At 14.4% G+C, this 20,590-nt stretch overlaps 5 protein-coding genes across 5 annotated transcripts, besides 41 other annotated features; 4 read left to right on the forward strand and 1 right to left on the reverse strand. All coding sequences in view use genetic code 6, as the record gives it.

Moving 5' to 3' along the window:
* The first annotated feature begins 2 nt into the window (after window positions 1-2).
* Window positions 3-39: a microsatellite.
* A 335-nt stretch (window positions 40-374) lies between these two features.
* Window positions 375-496: a microsatellite.
* Window positions 381-499: a microsatellite.
* Window positions 402-549: a microsatellite.
* Window positions 404-456: a microsatellite.
* Window positions 454-514: a microsatellite.
* Window positions 550-1,203: 654 nt separating the features above from the next.
* IMG5_021680 (hypothetical protein) lies at window positions 1,204-2,093 on the forward strand. The gene is made up of 2 exons (XM_004039424.1): window positions 1,204-1,381; window positions 1,630-2,093. The coding sequence occupies exons 1-2, from the start codon at window positions 1,259-1,261 to the stop codon at window positions 2,011-2,013; spliced, it is 507 nt and encodes a 168-aa protein (XP_004039472.1). The 5' UTR covers window positions 1,204-1,258; the 3' UTR covers window positions 2,014-2,093.
* Window positions 1,547-1,624: a microsatellite.
* A 7-nt stretch (window positions 2,094-2,100) lies between the features above and the next one.
* Window positions 2,101-2,148: a microsatellite.
* Window positions 2,149-2,203: 55 nt separating this feature from the next.
* Window positions 2,204-2,254: a microsatellite.
* A 494-nt stretch (window positions 2,255-2,748) lies between these two features.
* Window positions 2,749-2,831: a microsatellite.
* A 552-nt stretch (window positions 2,832-3,383) lies between these two features.
* IMG5_021690 (ubiquitin-conjugating enzyme family protein, putative) lies at window positions 3,384-7,097 on the forward strand (the record flags this gene model as incomplete). The annotated part of the gene is made up of 15 exons (XM_004039425.1): window positions 3,384-3,452; window positions 4,113-4,207; window positions 4,251-4,325; window positions 4,380-4,527; window positions 4,588-4,658; window positions 4,702-4,804; window positions 4,848-4,985; window positions 5,060-5,122; window positions 5,241-5,328; window positions 5,377-5,527; window positions 6,069-6,096; window positions 6,150-6,231; window positions 6,283-6,345; window positions 6,412-6,822; window positions 7,054-7,097. 15 exons carry the CDS (start codon window positions 3,384-3,386, stop codon window positions 7,095-7,097), a joined length of 1,629 nt encoding a protein of 542 aa, XP_004039473.1.
* Window positions 3,722-3,751: a microsatellite.
* Window positions 3,849-3,900: a microsatellite.
* Window positions 4,060-4,093: a microsatellite.
* Window positions 4,991-5,045: a microsatellite.
* Window positions 5,001-5,047: a microsatellite.
* Window positions 5,157-5,234: a microsatellite.
* Window positions 5,860-5,886: a microsatellite.
* A 29-nt stretch (window positions 7,098-7,126) lies between the features above and the next one.
* Window positions 7,127-7,160: a microsatellite.
* Window positions 7,161-8,998: 1,838 nt separating this feature from the next.
* Window positions 8,999-9,074: a microsatellite.
* Window positions 9,036-9,081: a microsatellite.
* A 544-nt stretch (window positions 9,082-9,625) lies between these two features.
* Window positions 9,626-9,671: a microsatellite.
* A 44-nt stretch (window positions 9,672-9,715) lies between these two features.
* Window positions 9,716-9,820: a microsatellite.
* Window positions 9,761-9,808: a microsatellite.
* Window positions 9,811-9,882: a microsatellite.
* A 429-nt stretch (window positions 9,883-10,311) lies between these two features.
* Window positions 10,312-10,356: a microsatellite.
* A 1,349-nt stretch (window positions 10,357-11,705) lies between these two features.
* Window positions 11,706-11,768: a microsatellite.
* Window positions 11,769-12,995: 1,227 nt separating this feature from the next.
* Window positions 12,996-13,051: a microsatellite.
* Window positions 13,052-13,517: 466 nt separating this feature from the next.
* On the forward strand, window positions 13,518-13,934 carry IMG5_021700 (hypothetical protein; the record flags this gene model as incomplete). Its single annotated transcript, XM_004039426.1, has 1 exon — window positions 13,518-13,934. One exon carries the CDS (start codon window positions 13,518-13,520, stop codon window positions 13,932-13,934), a length of 417 nt encoding a protein of 138 aa, XP_004039474.1.
* Window positions 13,740-13,769: a microsatellite.
* A 417-nt stretch (window positions 13,935-14,351) lies between the features above and the next one.
* Window positions 14,352-14,394: a microsatellite.
* A 151-nt stretch (window positions 14,395-14,545) lies between these two features.
* Window positions 14,546-14,587: a microsatellite.
* Window positions 14,588-14,904: 317 nt separating this feature from the next.
* Window positions 14,905-15,647, reverse strand: IMG5_021710 (hypothetical protein). Its single transcript, XM_004039427.1, has 2 exons — window positions 15,323-15,647; window positions 14,905-15,264 (listed from the first exon to the last, which is right to left on the reverse strand). Exons 1-2 carry the CDS (start codon window positions 15,569-15,571, stop codon window positions 15,133-15,135), a joined length of 381 nt encoding a protein of 126 aa, XP_004039475.1. The 5' UTR covers window positions 15,572-15,647; the 3' UTR covers window positions 14,905-15,132.
* Window positions 15,648-15,662: 15 nt separating this feature from the next.
* Window positions 15,663-15,700: a microsatellite.
* A 69-nt stretch (window positions 15,701-15,769) lies between these two features.
* Window positions 15,770-15,810: a microsatellite.
* A 148-nt stretch (window positions 15,811-15,958) lies between these two features.
* Window positions 15,959-16,028: a microsatellite.
* A 468-nt stretch (window positions 16,029-16,496) lies between these two features.
* Window positions 16,497-17,508, forward strand: IMG5_021720 (hypothetical protein; the record flags this gene model as incomplete). The annotated part of the gene is made up of 2 exons (XM_004039428.1): window positions 16,497-17,145; window positions 17,237-17,508. The coding sequence occupies 2 exons, from the start codon at window positions 16,497-16,499 to the stop codon at window positions 17,506-17,508; spliced, it is 921 nt and encodes a 306-aa protein (XP_004039476.1).
* Window positions 17,165-17,233: a microsatellite.
* Window positions 17,177-17,228: a microsatellite.
* Window positions 17,509-19,952: 2,444 nt separating the features above from the next.
* Window positions 19,953-19,998: a microsatellite.
* A 307-nt stretch (window positions 19,999-20,305) lies between these two features.
* Window positions 20,306-20,408: a microsatellite.
* Window positions 20,351-20,424: a microsatellite.
* Window positions 20,388-20,435: a microsatellite.
* An 85-nt stretch (window positions 20,436-20,520) lies between these two features.
* Window positions 20,521-20,564: a microsatellite.
* Window positions 20,521-20,581: a microsatellite.
* The last annotated feature ends 9 nt before the right edge of the window (window positions 20,582-20,590 follow it).

The raw sequence follows: 20,590 nt of genomic DNA on the forward strand, positions 1-20,590 counted from the left end.
AATTTTTTAGTTTTTTTTTTTTTTTAATTTTTCTTTTTTAATAAAAATTAAATCTAAAAAACAAATATATAGTTTTTCATATTAAGTTTTAAGAAAAATATTGATTTAATTCTTATATGTTTACTTTATTTTTATCTTTATTATATATCATAAAAGCTTTTTCATTTTATAAAAATAAATTTTCTTCTTATAAATTCTTAATTTTTAATTCATAATAACGTGTAAGCTTTTCTTTTTCCTCTTTTAATTTAATATACTATTCGATATAGTCATTCTTTTAATTTTATCAATAATTAATTTTTATTATTAAATTTTATCTTATAAACCTTTTATTATAATTTCATATTATTCTTTTAATTTTTATTCATAATCATTTTATAATTATTATATTTATAATTAAGATTATTATTATTATAATTATTATTATTATTATTATTAATATTAATATTAATATTATTCTTATTATTTTTATTATTATTATATTTATTGTTATTATTATAGTTATTTTTATTATTCATTTGTATTTTATTATTGTAATTATTATAATTAATTTATTTCTATTTATTAAAATTCTAATTGTTCTTGAAGTTATTTAATTTAATTTTCATAATATATTTACTATCTATTTTCAATATTTAATAAATTTAAAGACTAAAGTTTTTTTTTTTTTTTTGTATTTTTATTTTAAGGACTTGTTAATTTTGATGAAATTTTATTTTAGCCATTTTTTTCTTTGAATATATTAGATGAAATTATTATTTCATTTTAGGTGATTTCTTTCTTTTAAATCATATTATTTTTTTCTCTAGTTTTTTGTAATATTTTATTAATCATTTTTTATTATTTTTTTAAATGTAATATAAATAATATTAAAAAAAAATAGATTAAATTTTCTATAAGGAAAATTTTAATTATTTTTCTTAATTTATTTAATTCAATTTTAATACTAATTTTTTTTTATTTTCTAAACAATTTCAAGAAAATATATAAAATTTATAAAAAAATGAAATCTAATTTAAGTATAATTTTTATTATTAGTGAATTAAAATAAAATATATATATATTTAAAAATATTTAATATACAAATAGCAAAAGATAATATAGTAATTGTTTAATTTTTTATTATTGATTTTAATAATAATTTATTTGAAAAAAATCTCATTATAACAATAATAAAATATATTTTAAATATAACAAAAAATAAAGGCAAAAGTATTAAAAATAAACACTAATATGGCATAATAAAGCTAATAAATAAATGAACCTAATACCCCTTCTTTTCATTCATGCAACTAAAGGTAAATTATTGGAAGTTCCGAAGTTAAAAATGGATTAATTTTTGATTAGCATCCTTATAATAAAAGTGAGCCAAATAATAAAGGTAAATAAAATATTTATATTTTCAAAAAAAAGCAATATAATAAAAAAGGATAAAAAAAAATATTTTTTTAAAAAAATAAAAATATAAATTATGTATTTAGTAAAAAAAAATAATATTGCATTTATATTTTATAAAATGTATATATAAAAAGATAAAAAATAAATTTATATAAATATATATATAAATATATATAATTATATTTATATATATATATATATTATTATATATATATATTATATTATAAAAAGGATAAAAAATTTTATTTAGAAGTTAATAATTACAAAATGAAAATACAGTAAGTGTTTCAAAAATGTTGGCGTAAGGTTTTTCGAAATTATATTGTTAGTCCCCTCATTAAAAAAGTCTTAATATAAGTAGGGATAGACAATCATATCCCAATAATTCATCAAATTATATAATTTTAGAAGAAAAAATTAAAGAAACTTCATTAATTTAAACAATTGTTAGGCTTAATTAAGAAATAAAACATTTAAAAAATTAACATTTATTAAAAAGTCGAGAAAACTGTAATGAAGGTGAATTTTAGAAAGCAATAATTGAAGAATATAAATAAAAATACGATAATTTATTTGAAGAATACAATTACATTTTTTAATAATTATAAGATTTGAATTAAATAGTGGAATAATTTGAAACTGAGAACCAACAATTATAAAATTCAATTTAAAATTTAGAATTAAATAATTCTCTTTAGAATAAAATTTTAGAATTATAAAAGAAATAAATTTTTGAATTATAATAAGAAAAATAATAATAATTCTGTTTTTAATTAGAGGAGAAAAATACTATTTTTAAAAATGAAAAAACAAATGAGATTTATTAAGATGAAATACAAAATGAGCTTTCTTAAGAAAATAAAAATTAATTTTTATAGAAGAAAATGAGAAAAATATAATTTAAAGGATTAATGAATTAAAATAAGAAAAAAAAATTAAGAACTTATATAGTGTTATTAAATTGTTTTAGAATTAAAAAAAAATAGTAAAAATATGAATTTGATGAAGATAAAAAAAATAAAAATTATTAACTTTTAGAAGAAATTAATTAGGAGTTGGTTAAAAAATAAGATATTTTAATTAATTAAAATAAAGAATTTATAGATAAAATAAAAGAACAGGAATATGTTATAGAGAAATAAATTTATAAAATTAAAGTTTTGGATTAAGATATTTAAAAACTATAGGAAAGTCAGAAAAATAATTTAATGTAAAATAAGGAAGTGAAAAACAAAGAATGTATAAAAAATAATAATATATAAAAGAAGGAATAATAATAAAAGCAAGATAATAAGAAATCAGCTGATGATATTTTGTATGTATTATATTTTAAATAAATAAAATATTTAAATATATATGTATATGTAAAAATATATATATAATATATTAATATATATATATATATATATATATATATATATATATATATATATTTATTATAATTACACATTTTTTAGAGAATATGAAAATTAAGAAATTTAAAATGATTTAGAAAATTTACCTTAAATGTATATGTATCAATTAAAAATTTTGTTGAATAAAAATAATATTTTAAATTAATTAAATATTGAACTTTAATAATAAAATAATAATTTAAATTTTAATATGGATATAATTTTAAAAGACTTAGAAAAATTGTCTTCTGAAAAAGACGAATTATAAATAAAAACATAAATTTTAATAAATGTTATTAATGAAAAGTATTTTTTTTAAATAATCTATAAATATTTATAAAATAAACAATAAGTAAAGAATAATTGTAGCTTTATTAAGAATAAAATAAATAAAATTTTGAATTAATTGAAAAATTAACAATAGAAAATAAATAATTGGAATAAAAAAAAGAAGATTTTTAAATTTTTAATGTTAAAAAAATTATGAATGAAGAATGTTAATAGAAAATAAATTGTTAAATTTTATTAAGGAAAAACTTCTTTGATAATTATATTATTTAAATCGAAACTGTTTAAGAAATAATTATTTTAATGGCTAATGATATAACAGATTTAGTTCCTTCTAAGAATGATAGTTTTACTTTTAATATAGGATATAAAGTATATATTTTTTAATTATTTTTAATTTATAAATTATAAAGTAATATAATAATAAATATATAATTAATTTTGAAGTATGTAATAAAAATGAATTAAAAAATGTTTGTAAATAAATAAAGTAAATTTTTTATTAATTTATTATTTATAAATATATATAATTTTTTAGAAAATATTTAATATTAGCGTAATAAAATTAAAATTAATTATATTCACCTGAATAAAGTAAAAATTTATTAACTTCAATTTCAACATTTATTGGTAGTTGAAAGTATATATATTTTTTTATATATAATTTTTTTTTTAATATATTAATTATACTATCTTTATTTTAAGTTTAAATATGATAATATTATTTGTATTTTAAAATAAAAATTAAAATAAAAAAATATAGATAAAATATATATATATATATATATATATATATATATATATATATATATATATATATTTTATTATAAATTAATTTTTTTTTATATTTTCATAATCTAATATTTGATTATATATTAACAAAAAAAGATACTAAAAAATAAAATAAAAATGATTTCATTATTATTGTTTATTTCGACATTTTTATTATTTTTATAAATTGTTTAATCTGGTGTAATTAAATAAAAAAAAATAATAATAAAAGAATAATAATACTTATGATAATAAAAAAAGCATATAGAATCTGGAAAAGGAAAAGCAGATGAATTAAGAAATCTAGTTTAAAATTCAATGAATGGAATTATTAGTTTTAATTCAACTGGATATAAGTATAATTTTTTAAAAATATTTAATTAAAAATATTAAAAAAAGATATTTTATTACAGAATAACCAAGACCATATGAAGTTGTAATATTTTTTACTGCTCCAAATTGTAATTTTTGTGAGTAAAATAAATAAATTAAATTCGTTTTTATTATTTTTATTTTAATAAAAAAAAGTTAATTAATTAGCGAATATGTAAATGCCGCATAAATTTATTACGAAAATAATGCCCACTATCCTTACTAAGAAGATAATAAAAAATTAAGAGCTGTTTTTTTCGGAATCATGTCTTTCCAAGAATCCGTAAAGGATGTTTTTATTGATGTAAAATAATAATTTTTAATATTAAAAAATAAAAACTAATTAAAATATAATAAAAAATAGCTTGAATTTAAATCTGTTCCAAATATACTTGTTTCGATACCAAAGCATGCGGTTTATTCTGAAGAAGAAAAGTATATTTTTATCTTAAAACAATATAATTAATATATTTAAAAGAGGTAATTTTTTGAAAATATATAAATGGCAAATTAGTGGATCAGATGGTCATGTAACTATGCATAAACTTTTAGAATACATAAATAATCGTACAGGAAGAAATGTAAAGCTTTAATATTTAAAACTTATATTTAAAAAAAAAAAAGGTTGAATATAAAGTCACTAATATTAATATTATTATAGGATTAACTATTTTTGTTTGTTTAATGATTTTAACTATTATTGTATTTAAAACATTCAAAAGCTTCTTTTTAAATACAAAAATGTGGTTTATTGTATCTTGTGTAAAAATATATTTTAAAAAATTAATATATTATAATAAATATATATAAATTAAAAAAAATATTTGTGAAAATAGGTAATTTATTTTTTCTGTATTGCAGGATTTATATATAATATAATTCATAATGTTCCATTAACTGTAAAATATATATAAAAAAAGCAAATAAAAACAAATATATATATATATATATGTATTTAATATATTATAAATATATATATATATATATATATATATATATATATATATATATGAATAGTAAATTGATTAAAAAGGATAATTTTAATGGATAATGGATAATTAAAGAATGTAATTAGGTGCAGAAGGATTTGTAGCTTCAGGATCAAGTATAGAATAATTATTTTATTTTTTTTATTTTTTCATTTTTTTTTAAGTTTTATTCGCAGCATTGACAATAATTTTTTGGCACTATATTTCGAAGCTAAATTTTGATACTAATACTGTTAAAATGTGTTATATTTCAGTTTTTGGATTAACTTTTTTATTGGTTCTTGTTGTTGAAGATATTTATAAAAAAAAAGGATGGTATACTATTTAATTTTATCCTCCAGATCATTATCTTAATGGGTTTTTTTATTATAATTTTTTATATTTATTTTAATTAGACCTATTATGAATGATTAAGGAAATACTATTTGAAAATGATATTATTAATAAGTTCAGAATTTTTTATTAATGTATTTTACTTTTGATTTAGTATTTTTTGTTTTTTAATTTTAATTTTATTAGATATAAAAAATTTTTATTTATATATATTTTTTTTTTCTATTAAAAAATAAAAAACTATTATAAATTTATTTTTTAATGCATTTTTTGATGTATTTTAATTTAAATATTTTTAAATTTAAAATAACTTCAAAAAAAAAAAAAAAAAAAAAAAAAAATATTTAAAAATTAAAACAATAATAATTTTTTTTTATATATTATTTGAAAATTTTTAAATCTTAACAAATATAATCATATAAATCTTTTATTTAAATATTGTTTTTTTTAAAAAAAAAACACAATATATATAATATAATAAATATATATATTAATTCTTTAAATTTTTTTTTTTAAAAAAAAGCCAATTAACACATAAAATATTACATATGGTATTAAATATTTTTTTTTCTCATTCAAATAAAATAATAAAAAATTAAAAAAGTATAGTGAAGGCCCAAATAACGCTAGAATTTCAATAGCTATAACTCGCTAATTAAATTAATTAAAATAAAAATCTCCAGATGGTAAAACAATTATGTAATATAAAAATTAATCAAAATTTTTATTTTTGTTAGGAATACATATAATAATAAATGATACTGATATATTTGATATATAAGCAGATGTTAAAGGACCAGGTATAAAAATAATTTAATATTTTTATTTTTTTTATTAAAATTATTTAAAAAAAAAAAAAAAAAAAGTTGGAACTCCTTATGAAAATGGAACTTTTAGATGTAAATTAATTTTACCTTAAGATTTTCCTTTAAGTTCTCCAAAAGGATTTTTCCATACAAAAATTTTCCATCCAAATATATCTGATAAAGGTGAAATATGTGTAAATACATTAAAAAAAGACTGGAATCCTCAAAACTGGTCTTTCTATAATATATTTGAAGTAATTAAATGTTTATTGGTAATTCCTTTTCCCGAAAGTGCTTTAAATGAGGAAGCTGCGAAATAATTTATGGAAAACTATGATGAATATTTTAAATATGCAAAACTAATGACTTAGTTATATGGGAAGCCGAGATTAAATAATGAAGATAACTATGAATAAAATAATAAAAATGAATAAAAATAAAAGCAAAATATAAAAAATTATAGTTAAGAAGGTAATGTTTTTGGAGAAGGATAAATAAATAATGTTTTTAATATATAAAATGTAGATAATAATAATAATTATTATTTTAAATAATAAGTAGTTTCTTAGTAATAAAATGGGAATTGGTATACATAAAATTAGATTTGTTCAAATAATAATAAGGTGTAAATTAATTTAACTTTTAATAACTTTTCTAATAATTAAGATTTCTTGAGTAAAAAAAATGAAAACTAATAATAAGATAAATAAAATAATGAAAGAAGGAAATGGTTAAATAGGATTTGAAAATAAATATATATATATATATATATAGATTTTTTTTAGTTTTTTTTTTTTTTTTAGTTTTTTATTTAAATAATTCTATATCGAATTAAATTATTAATATATTTATTTATTATTATTTTTTTTTTTAAAAAAAAAAGTAATATTTTGTTCTTATTTTTTTTTAAATTTATTCTATTCTAAAAAATATTTATGCGCATTCATATTTTTTTTTTTTTCATAAAGATAATTTTTTTAATAATTTTTTTTTTTTATAAATTATAAAATTAATTAATAATTTTAATTATATATAACAAAAAAAATTATTATTGTTTTTTTAAAATATTATATAATATTAATAAATTTATAAACAACTATATTTTATATATCAAATAAAATAAATATTTAATAATAATTTAAAAAACAATAGAATGCAAGTATAAAAAGAATATTAATTAAATTAATATATTTTAATAATTTCATTAAATAACTTAATAAAACAAAAAATCTATAAATATATATATATAATTGATAAATTAATTGATTCTACTTTCTTCCCAAACCCCTTATTTATTAATTTCATCTTATAATATCTAATACTTTTTAACATAAAATATATAATAAAAAAATCCGTTTTAAAAATTAAAACCTTTCCTATGTTATTTCCTGTTTTTCCAGAATCTATGTTTTTTATTATTCAATTATTCACCCTCTATATACCTTTTCGCCAGCCCAAAAAATACACTCTATACCCAGTAATTTCATTATCAATAAAATAACCTATATATATACTTTATCTTGAAAAAAAAGGATACATGTAACCGTATTTATTTATATTTAAATAATTTCTTTCATATTTTGTACAATAGCCCCCCCCCCTTATCCATTATGAATATAATTTTTCATTATCCTTCATATTTAGAAAGTATTTTGCCATATAATTTTCCCAATATCATTCATATATGTCCCTGTCTATATGATAGAATTTACCACTTCCATTGGCTTTATCTTTGAGGTAATAACCCTCATAATGAGTATCATTGGGTTATATTTGTTTACCAAAACCGTATTTCACTCCGTCTTTCCATTCTCCTTTAAAAGATCCCGCATTTTTTTTATATTTATTTATACCTATGCGGTCCTTTTTTGTTTTTTAATTATTTTATTTATTATTCGTTGTTAAATCTTTTATTAGTAGAATATTTTTATTTGATTTTTTTTAAAAATTAATTGTTTGCTTTTTATAATTTTTATATAAAAGCATTTTAATATTTTTTACCTTTACTTTAAATGTAGATTAATGCAAATCTTGGCATTAATATTTTTTTGTTACTTTTATATTATAATTGATTTTTGATATTTTTTCGGGAGAAATTTGGTTAGGTTTTTTATTGGATTACTTCTACTTCTTGCTCTTTGGGACTTTTAAAGTGTGAGTTTTATAAAATTATATTTTATTTTCTTTATATATATGTATATAGATTCAATTTAATTTTTTATTCAATATATACATATTATCAACTTCCAATAGATTATTTATTTATTTTGTTTTTTATAATTTGTTAGTTTTAAAATACTAATTTATTTTAATTCTTTTTTATATTTTTGACTAAAAATCAATTAGTATAAATTTTTTAACTATAATAAAAAAATAACAAAATAAATTTTATATCCCAATAGAAAAAAAATAAAATGAAATAAGGAAAATTATAAGAAAAAAAAAATATATATATTATTTTAAGTTAAATGAAAAATAGTTTAACAAAAGGAATATATAATATAATTATTATAGTAAATATTAAAATCAATTATAGCTTTAATATAAAAAGAAGTAAATTAGTTTATATTGAGTATAATTATATATTATTATATTAATATTTATTAAATAATTTATTTATTTAGTTTTTAAAAAAAAGATATTAACAAAATATTTTATATATATATAATTAAATGAAATTTTGTTATAATATATAAATAAATATATATTTATATATATATATATATATATCATTAATCTTAATTTTCTTTTTTTTCATTTAAATTTTTTTTATAAGGTAAAATATATTAATTTAATTTAGTATTAAATAAAATAGGTAAATTAGGTAAATATATTAAATAAAAATTAATACTTATTATTTAAAATAGAAAAAATAATATAAAATTAATATAATTACAATTATAAAAAAAATATATTAAAAAGTTTTATTATAGGTTCAAAGAGTATAATTAATTAAATAAAATATGTAATATGCGATAAACCTATTAATAAAATGAATAAAATTATTATAATTATAAAAAAAAAATATAATTTATCTGTAAAATCAAAAATATATAAAAAAAAATAGTAAAAAGATTTATAATTATAATATATTGGTAAAAAAAGAAATAAATATATTAATAAAAAATAAATACAATGATTTTTTAATAAAAAATATAATTAAAATAAAAAAATGTATTTATTACAATAAATTATAATATAAAATTTCAAAAAAAAATGTTTTAAAAATAAAATATATAATTTTGATTTAAAGATAATTTGTAAAAAAAAAAAAAAAAAATTATTAAAAAATTAAATTAATAAATTTAAAATTAAAAAATAGATTTTAAAAAAAGATATTTATTAAATAATGTAATATCCTTAAAATATTTAAATTATGATTATATATATATAAAAAAAAAAAGTATATAATATAATATTTAAATATATAAATATTTATAAAAAATAAATATATATATATATATATTTATTTATATTTTTATATATAGTATTACATTTAATATTTATTTATACATTTTTTTATTTATTTATCTAAATATATGAACTTATAATCACAAAAAAAAAAATCTATATATAAATAATTGTGAAAAATAATATATACTTTAAGTCAAAGATATAATGATAATTGAATATAATATAAATTTGTATTTTTGTTGAATAAATATATATAATATAAAAATATTTTAATTAAATTAATTTATAGAATAAAGTAAAATAAATATATATATATAAGAAAAAAATATTTTTATAATTTGATTTTTATAATAAAGATTTTTATTATTTTAAAATTAAATATATATATAAAAATATATTAATAATTTCTATTAAGTAATTACTTTTTTTTATATATAATAATATGATTAATAATAAATAAATATAAAAGATAATATATTAATATTTTAATTAAAAATACACTTTTTATTTAGTAATATATAAAAATGTATATATATAATTTTAAAAATATATATATAATATATATATATATATATATATATATATATATATTTTATTTATTTTTCATGAATAATTTCTAATAATATTATCACCTTCTTCTAATCCTACAATATAATCTGGATATTCTACTTATAAAAGATAATAATTTTCTTAATCTTCTAACCCAAAAGGGTTATATTCACAATTAGCCTTTTTAGGTATTATATTTTTGACATTTGCTATTAATAATAGTTAACAATTTTATAATAGTTCTCTATGTTTTAATGACAATGTATCAAAATCAAGGAAAAGATTATTTTTATACTGAATTTTTTTAACCATTGAATCATTATTTTAACAACTATTATTTAATTAATAATCATCATTGTTTTCATTGTTTATTTATTTTAATATTAATGGTATATAATTATTTTCACTACAAGGTATAAATATCATTTTTGATCCTTCTTCTAATCTAATAAAAATAATATATACATATATTTTAATTATAAATATACCTTGTTATATTTATAGATTCTTTCATAAGAATGGTTTTTTAATAACTTATGTTATATCTATATGTTCTAGCATTTATTAAGATATAATAGGTATTTTTTTACTTTTTGAGTCTATATTTTTCAAAATTTTTCTAAATTTTTACGCTTCATACGATGATAAAGTCATATTATTATCATCTTCTTATATATCCTCTTCTGAGGTTTATGTTTGGATATTATTTTTCTCTTAATTTATTTTCTTTTCTAATATTTAGATCTGCTTTTTCATATTTTTAATTGAAGATTCAGCCTAAATCAACTCTTCGGCTAATATATCATTGTCTTTAAGGCTTTTTTCCAATTCTTGTTCTTTAAAATAGAAATTTTTTTCTAGTTTTTCAACTGTTTGGCTATGTATGTTTAAACATATAGTATTTTTTTTCAAAAGGTCATATTATTATTACATATTATTATAATTAGAAAGTAAATTTTAATAATCTTATTAAACTTTTTGAATATTTTAATTCAAAGTGTCGTTTTCAATTTGTTTTTGTTAAATTTTAGTCTCTAATTAAGATATATTGACTTTTAAAATTTATTAATAATCATTTAATTCTTTTAATTGGTTTTCTTAAAAAATCAATTGTATTTATTATTCTTAAATTTGCTTTTCATTACTTTTTATTTATAATATGCTTTATTCTTATTCGTGTTTATATTGCTACTCTTGCCTTTGGAAATCTTCAATTTAAGATTTTAAAAATTAAAGTTCAGTTTAAATTGATTAAAGGTTTTCTTGTTTTTATAATACTTCAAGGTTTAATTGTTTAAAACTTTAGTCTTTTAATGACATTGATTTTAAATTGGAATTTATTTATTCATTTAATTATTGTAACTATAAATAAATATATTTAAATAAAATAAATATATATATATATATATATATATATATATATATATATATATATATATATATATATATTATATTTTTACTTCTTCTTCTCTTTCTCTTATCTTTTATCTTAATTCAGATAAAAGTTAATTTAATTCTTAGTTAATACGATTTGATTCGTTATTCCTTTCTTTTAAATTTTAAATTTTTTTTTACATTTCTTCTTCTTCTTGTTTGTTTTTTTCAGTTTCTTTTTCATATTCCTATATTTTTTTTATAATATATATAAATTTTTATTTATAATATTGAATGATTATATATTAATTTTTTATATATAGAATAAAATATTTACTTTTATATTTATTTTTTATTATTCTATAATTTATATATTTATTTCTAATTCAGATTGTATTTAATTTAATTAATTTTACAAATTATTAATTGTATTTTTCTATTAGTTCATTGTTTCATTATTTTCATATATTTAATTAGTATATATTTATATTTATATATTTTGTTTTTGTATATTATCTTCATTATTTTATTAATTTAAACATTATTTTTATAAATTCTCATTTAATTATTAAACTTATTATTATAATTCTTAAATATCTTATTGTTAGATTTCTATAATGGTTTATTTATCATTTAATTTTGTTAACTCATCTTTATATTTTGTCAAATTTTAAATTTCAGTGTTCTTTTTTTCTATTTCAAATTATTAACTTTGAATTATTTATACATGTTTCTATCTTTCAGCTTCTATAGACCTTAACATTTCGTCGAGCTTTTATAATCTTTAGATTTTATCTTATAGGGAAATTCGATCCTTTTATAAATCTTCACCAAGATGTTATTTTTCAAGATTTAACTGGGCTATTTATTTATTTAATTAAGTATTTTCTTATAGTTTTTTTTCGTAAGCTATTTGTTAATTTTCTAATTTTAATTTTAAATTTTCTTGCTCTTTTTTAAGTTTTTCATTTTCACTTTTTATATTATTTTTATTTAATAATATATATATATTTTTATTTTACATTTAATTTTCATCTAAATCATTTAAAAAATTTTATATATCTCTTTTATTATTTTATATTTGAATTTTTAATTCTTGCTCTTATTAAAGTTAACGATTTTTTTGTTTTTCTAGTTCTTTATGGGATTATTCTTATATTTCTTATATAATTTTTAAGTTTTCTTATTTTAATTGCTTTTCAATTAATTATATTTTTTTTGATATTTCTTCGTTTTCTTTTTGTTTTTATACTATTTGAGTATTTAATCCTATTTTATAATAAATAAATTAATTTATAAAAATTTTTTATATAAATATATATATATATATATTTATATATATATATATATATATATATAATATTACTTAATAGTTAATCTTAATTTTATCTTATAAGTTTATTTTTTTCAATTAATTCTTTTTATTTATCTTTTATTTCTACATTAAGAATATTCACTTATTATTTGAATTGCTCTTTTTTATCTTCAAATGCTTATATTTATTTTTTAAACTCAGATTGAAATTTACCTTCTTATTATTTTATTTTATCTTCATAAAGTTATATCAATTGATTTTTTTCTTTAGAATAAAGTTCTTATTTATTAATAATTTAAAGTTCATATTAATTAATCATATCATTATATTGATTTTATTATTCATTCTATTTCCTTACAAAAATACTAAATTATACTTTAGCAGTTTATTACAATAATATAGTAAGATTTTTAATCCTATTATTTAATTTATTTATAGCATTTCCTTCTTGATAGAATTCATTATTTTCAAAATTTTTTTATATACTATCCTCATTGTCTTTTTGGTAAAATGAATGCACATTTTGAAATGCCAAATTTAATTCTTCCAATTCTTTTTCTAGTTTTTAAATAATTCTATTTTTTTCATTATAGTCATATTATTAATTTTTTAAAAGAACATTTTTCTATTTTTCGATTTCGAATTAGTTTTTTAATTCTTTATATTCGATATTGTTTATTATTTAAGGTATTTGTTGATTTTCTTAAGAAATATATCCTTTTTATTATTTTTGTATTATTTTTTTTAATTCTATTATTTTTAATTCCTGTTCCATTTAGTATTCCCTTTATTCAAATTAAGTAAATAATTCTGTATATTTTTCCTCATGCTCGTTTTCGATTTTGGGATATTTTTCTAGATTTTCAACTAAAAGGTGTATTTAGATTTTTAATTCCGGAATAAAATCTTAAGGTAAACATTTTCCAATTGATTTTAAAAATTAAAGTCTTTTCTCATTTTCAATTTTTATTAGAGTATTTAATTATTTTATTTCTATAATATATATATATATATATATGATGGCTTTATTTTATTTTACATTTTTCGTAATAATAATTAAATTCGTTTCTTCTACTTATTTCTTTGATTATTTATTTATAGTTTTAAATAAATTAAATTGGCTTTTGGAATTCATTGAATGCTTTTTCTAACTTAATTAATTCTAAGTCTAAATTCTTGAACTTCTCATATGTATATTTAGATATTTCTTTTGTTACTGGGTTTATTTTTTAATAGAATCTTTACATTATTTTAACATTGTTTAATTTTTATTCGCTTAATAATATATATGATTTTATTTGTTATTCAAATATAGTGTTTATATTAATATTATTTATATTATAGTCTTTTATTTTATTTTATATATTTATTATTTCATTTTCATTTATTTAATCTAAGTTGTTATTTTCTAATTATGAAATAATAAATTTTCTTATGTTTCTATAATCTTCTTAAATACTGCTAAAGATACTCTAAATAATTATTTTATCCTCTTATATATATTCTTCTTATTTATTTACTTATTCGCATTAACTATAATAAATATATATATATAATTTTATATATATTTATATATATATATATCAATTTTAATTTTTACTTTTATACAGTTTATGTTGTTAACACTTTTTATTCTTAGATTTTTTTTTTTAAAGTTTTTATATCTTATTAATATTCAATATTTTTTTATTTTAATTTTTCTTGTTGGCTTATACAATATTATTTCCATTAATCGATTTTATTTTGGTCGTAATAAATATCATATAAATATTTTTTTTTTCTTTTTTTAATTAATCATGTAGTTCTATTTTTTTGCTCTTTTTATTTAATAAATAATATTAATTTATTTAATTGTTATTTTTACATTTTGCATTGCTTCTTCATATTTTTGTAATAATTTAACATTTTTTTCTTAATTTTATCTGATTTTTTATAATATATCAGCTTTTCGGTTCTTACATATTGAATATTCACTAATTGCTCGCATTAATATAGATTCTAGACTTGAAGATTGAATACCTATTTCTTTACATACTTTTTCGATTTTCTATTATCTAGATAAAAACAAACAGAATTTATTCTTTTTTAAAATAAATAAAAGATAAAAAATTAATATTTTACTTTAATATTCAAATAATTTTAGAAAACTAATTATTCTAAATCTAATATTTTAGGGTCTTTAAGTATTAATTTTTATTTTTAATCTTCTGGTAATTCTAATTAAGTTTAGTAATCATATTCAACAATTTTTTAATCTAATTCTTATATTATGTTAATATTTATTTTAATAAAAAATATTTAATATTTTATAAGATTTACTAAATTATTTATCATCTTATTCACTAAATAATTATATTTACATTTTATGCTAATATATAAGCTATTATTAGTCATATTATTCTAATAAAATACTTTCACTAAATACAAATAAAACCTAAAATGTAAAAATGTATATATATATATATATTTATATATTTATTACATAATATGATTTATGCTTTTATTAGTCTACAGTCCTTTATGTTTAAGATAATGCATTGTCTTTTTCAATATCTCCTAAAATATCATCTTACTCAACTTTAAATCCACTTTTAGTAACAATTATTTAATCTTCAATATCTATTTTTAAATCTTTTTGTATTAATTATTAGATTTAGGATATTCTTTTTAATTATTTTTTTAATATTTTTTTCATTAATAAAAGTTGTTAAATGTAATATTTATTAAAAAAATTTATATTTATGTTTTTTTCATTTTGTATATATATATATATATATATTTATTTAGTTATATTATATTTTTATTTACTTTTAATCTGATGGTATACTATGATATGTTTAATATTAACCTAACTCTCCATGTTTAACAACTAAATCTAATAAATGAATTTATTACTTTTCTTATTTCTATTACATTTTTTTTTTTTGAATTATTTTAATAAATATATATATATATATATTTTTAAAAATATATTAATAATAAATATTAAAATTTTTATAAATAATCAAAAAAATATTAAATATTTGATTTTTTCTCTTAAATTTTTATTTTTTGGATGTTTTTTTTTATAAAAAAATAATCTATTGATATAATTAAAAATATAAATTTTAATAAATAAATAAAAATAAGAAAAATACAATCAAATAAATACATTTTAAAACTATAAAAATTATAATAGATAAATATTAATATTTATATAATTTTTTTATATTTAAAAAATGTTATAATTTTAAAAAGATTATATATATATTATAACTATTAAATTATATAATGATTTTAATAATTAAAATTTAGAAAAATATTTTATTTTTTTATATATTAATTTGTTTATTTTAAAAATATATATATATATTTTTAAGTTTTACTTATTAATTATATTAAACTTTTTATTTCCTTTTAAAAAATAATTAAATAAAGAAAGTATTTTATAAAATATAATTATTTATTAGAAAAATAAATCTTTATTCATTTTTTTTTTATAAATAAAAAAAAAATGATATTTGTTAATAATATTAAAAATCTATTTATTACAAAAATCTAATAACTCGTTTTCTAAAAAAGCTATAATAAAACTTCTCAAAACTATAACTTAATAGAATGTGAGGAATTAAAAAAACTCATAGATCAAAAGGCAGATATCAAAATTTTGTATGCTTATTAAGCTCCAATATCAATATAAAATAAAGTAATTAAATTAGATCACATTCCGTAATCAATAATGTTAAATTTATAAGAATTAGATGGAAAAAATAATAGTAAATATTAAAAAATACCATCTGATTAATAATTTAATAGTTTAATGTAAAAATAAAATATAAAAAAATAATAAAAAGTTATCATTTATTGCAATTCGATTACTAATTCTACGCGTTTACATTATTTAATGGATATTTTTGGATATTAAAATTTATATTATTTAAATGGGGGATTATTAAGATGGTATTAATTAGGTTTTCCTTTAAAATAGGAATATGTTTTATAATAAGAGAATTAAAATATTATAGAAAAAAAAGATGATTATTCATATAAATTAAATAAAGAAAAATTAGCATTTTTAGAAGATATAGTAGAAATAAACTAAAATTATAATAATTCAGATTATTTAATTATAGATACAAGAAAACCTTAACAATATTTTGAAGGTAAATATAAATATTATTTTATATATAAAAAATATATAAATATATATTTAAATATATATATATATATATATATATATATATATTAAATTAGGTTAAGAATTTTAATGGAAACATATTCCTGTATTAAATGTTATGATATAAAAAGATGGAAGATTTATTAATAAACAATAAATAGAGAATATTTTTTAGGAAAAAGATATTGATTTAAACAAGTTAATTATTAGTACTTGTAAAAGAGGATATTAGGCAACTGTTTTTAATTTTTTAGGCTATTATACTTTTGGAGATTATTATAAAGGTAAAGTTTACGATGGATCATGGGATGAATATTTATAATATAAAATATCTTAATAAAAAAACTGATATTTAAATATATGTTATATTTTTTGTTTTCATTTTTATTAATAAAAATAATATGTTTAAAAATCAAATTAATTATTTACTATTAAAGGTTTAGTATTCCATTTTGATAGAAAATAATGATAAAAAGATTCCATATTTTCTACATAAAGACTTATTTTTTCCAAAAAAATGAAACTTTAAAGCACTTAGAGTATTTTATTAAAGCTCTAAGTATCTTATATGTAAAATTTAGGACATGAAATGTACAAGTTTTATATTTTTTTGGATAAAAAAGATAAAAGATTCAAATTTTCAATTGAAGTTCCATCTAAAAGAAGTGTTTTTAAATTTGAGAAAATTCCAGAAAAATCTAAAAGAGTCTAATTGTCAAAAGAAGTATTATAGGAAATATCTAAATATTATAAAGTGTTGATTTTGGAGGGGAAAAAAGCTTTTTGGAAAAGAAATTTGTTAAAATTTGGATGAATTCTGTCCATTTTTCTTAATGAAAGTTTCCTTAGTTTTTAGCAATTTTATAGGAGGTTTTAAATGTCAAAATTACTGATTTTATTGGCTTCTAAATGCAATGTTTCGAGAGATAATTGACAGTTTTCAATTATTTTTTTGAGGCTTTTTTTTGTGAAGCTTTTTAACATTCTCACAGAAACCTTCCTTAAGAATTTTTGGTGCGAAAAAAATTAAATAGATTCATCTTTGGTTACTCTAGTGCAATTATTAATTGAAATTTTTGTCAATTAAACATTCATTTGAACCAAAAGTGTTAATGTACATTCTATTTAAGTGTAATCTATAGATAATTCTTTTAAATTTTCGTAATTACTGCTTAGTATGATGTTAAGGAGGCCATTATTTAATTAAATACAACTTGATAAGCCTAATGATGTTAATTAAAATTATTTTTGAGACAAATACATTAGGGAAAAAGTGGATATTTATTATGTGGATTTATAACTATTTATGTTAAGTTTTTATATATTAATAAATTTATTAAGGAAATCTTAAAATAAAGAATCATTAATATTTTTTGATGTGTCCTAATATTAATAGTCTAAAACAGTAAATTTTTGTAAGCTTTTTTTGGGCAAAATTAAATTAAAGAAATTAAAAGAAAAATCATTAATTCCAAAAAGATTATTTTGTTTAAATTTTAAAGAATTTATAAGTTTAAAAGTGTTTAAATTTTCACATATTTATTTTTCAGGAGTATATTAAGGATGTAAAAATAATAAATTTTTATAAGAAGAAATATTTTTTAATTTTAAATTTTTCAGTTTTTATGAATATTTTCTTTCTGGATGGAATATAGAAGTAAATAATAAGTTAAAATATTCGTTAGAAGTTGTAGTTCTTAATACTAAAGTTTCTAAATTTTTTATTTTATCCCAAAAATTAGATAGTTAATCGAATTCTTTGTTTAAATTTTCAATTCTTTTATTTTTTTATTTACCATATTCAATTATTTATAATTGTAAAACTATTATTTATTTAAATTTACTCATTTATTTATAAAAGGAAGACTTTTTAATTTATTTTGATTGTAAATTTACTAGTTTTAATTCTTTTATGTTTTCAGGAAATTCTTTAAGGAGTTTTTTAATTTTTATTCCTAAACAATTAATTGCTATTATTTATAATTTCTACCCAAATTATGAAAAAAATTTATATAAATTATCTTTTTTAAAAGATGTAGTATCTTATATAGAAAGAATTTTTAAATTTGTATTAAAATATGTTAATATGTCTTAAGTTAATTACTTATTTATGAATAATATGGCTTTTAATTAATTAAATTATAGGAAACTTAATATTAATTTCCTTAAATGATAATTTAATTATAAAAATTACATTTTTTTTTTTATTTTAATGAAAAATATTTTTTAATTAATTATAACTAATTTTTGTTTAATTAAATTTTTATATTTTAATTATATATAATCATTTTTTTAATAAATCGACACATTTTTTTATTAATAATATATTATAAAATTAATCTAATGATAAATTCTATGAAATCTATAATTATTTATTAAAAGTTTTTGGTTTATATTTATTTTATATATATATAAAAAAACTTTAATTAATTAATCTAAAGTTATTTCATCATTTTTAAATTTATTTTCAATAAAAGAAAAAGTTTCTTTTATTGCATTATTATCTGCTGTTAGTAAAGAAATTCTTTTAAAAATTTTAATAATTATAATAAAAAAATAAGGAATAAATATAAATAATATTATATAAAATACTATTTTTCGGATTCATTTTCTATATTTATATAATTTAATATGTTATCTTAATTTAAACTTTTTTAATCATTTTCTTATATAAATTATTATAACTTTTAATTTTATTAATCAAGTTATGTAAACTTTTCAACTAACTATTCTTATATTAAATAAGATATTAGACTATTATATTAAATATTATTTTTATATTCTTTTATATTATTTAAGTTTTATTTATGTTCTTTTAGGTTTTATTCTATTTCTTTTATTTATTCTTATGTATCTGCATTCAAAATTAATTATTTTCCTTAAATATTTAATGGATTTGAAAAACTATTTTATTTTTATTTCTGTAAGTTATAATTTTCTTGAATTGTTTAAGAATTTATTGTATTTTATTATTATGTTTTTTAATTAAGTGTATTATTTTAAAAATATTATTATTATATTTATTATTGGGTTTATTAAAATTATAATTATTATGTTTATAACTATTCTTAAAAGGAAAAATTTCTTAAAAATTTTATATCATTTATTAAACTAATGTCAACTTATTTTATTTTTCAAAAAATAAAATATATATATATATATATAATATATAAAAAATATATATATAAATATATATATATATTTATATATTTATAAAATATATATATTTATTTATTTATATTTATATATTATTTTTTATTTTATTACTATGTTTTAATGTATACTCCATTTTTAACTTTCTGATAAATATACAGAAATAAAACCATCTGTTTATTAATATTAATAAAAATTAGGATTTATCTTATTTATTTTTTTCTTTTTTTTATTATTTATTATTTATTATTTTTTTTTTGTTTTTATTTTTTTACCTA

The sequence above is a fragment of the Ichthyophthirius multifiliis genome, assembly GCF_000220395.1.
Source record: "Ichthyophthirius multifiliis unplaced genomic scaffold scaff_1120509249666, whole genome shotgun sequence".
Classification (NCBI taxonomy): Eukaryota; Ciliophora; class Oligohymenophorea; order Hymenostomatida; genus Ichthyophthirius; species Ichthyophthirius multifiliis.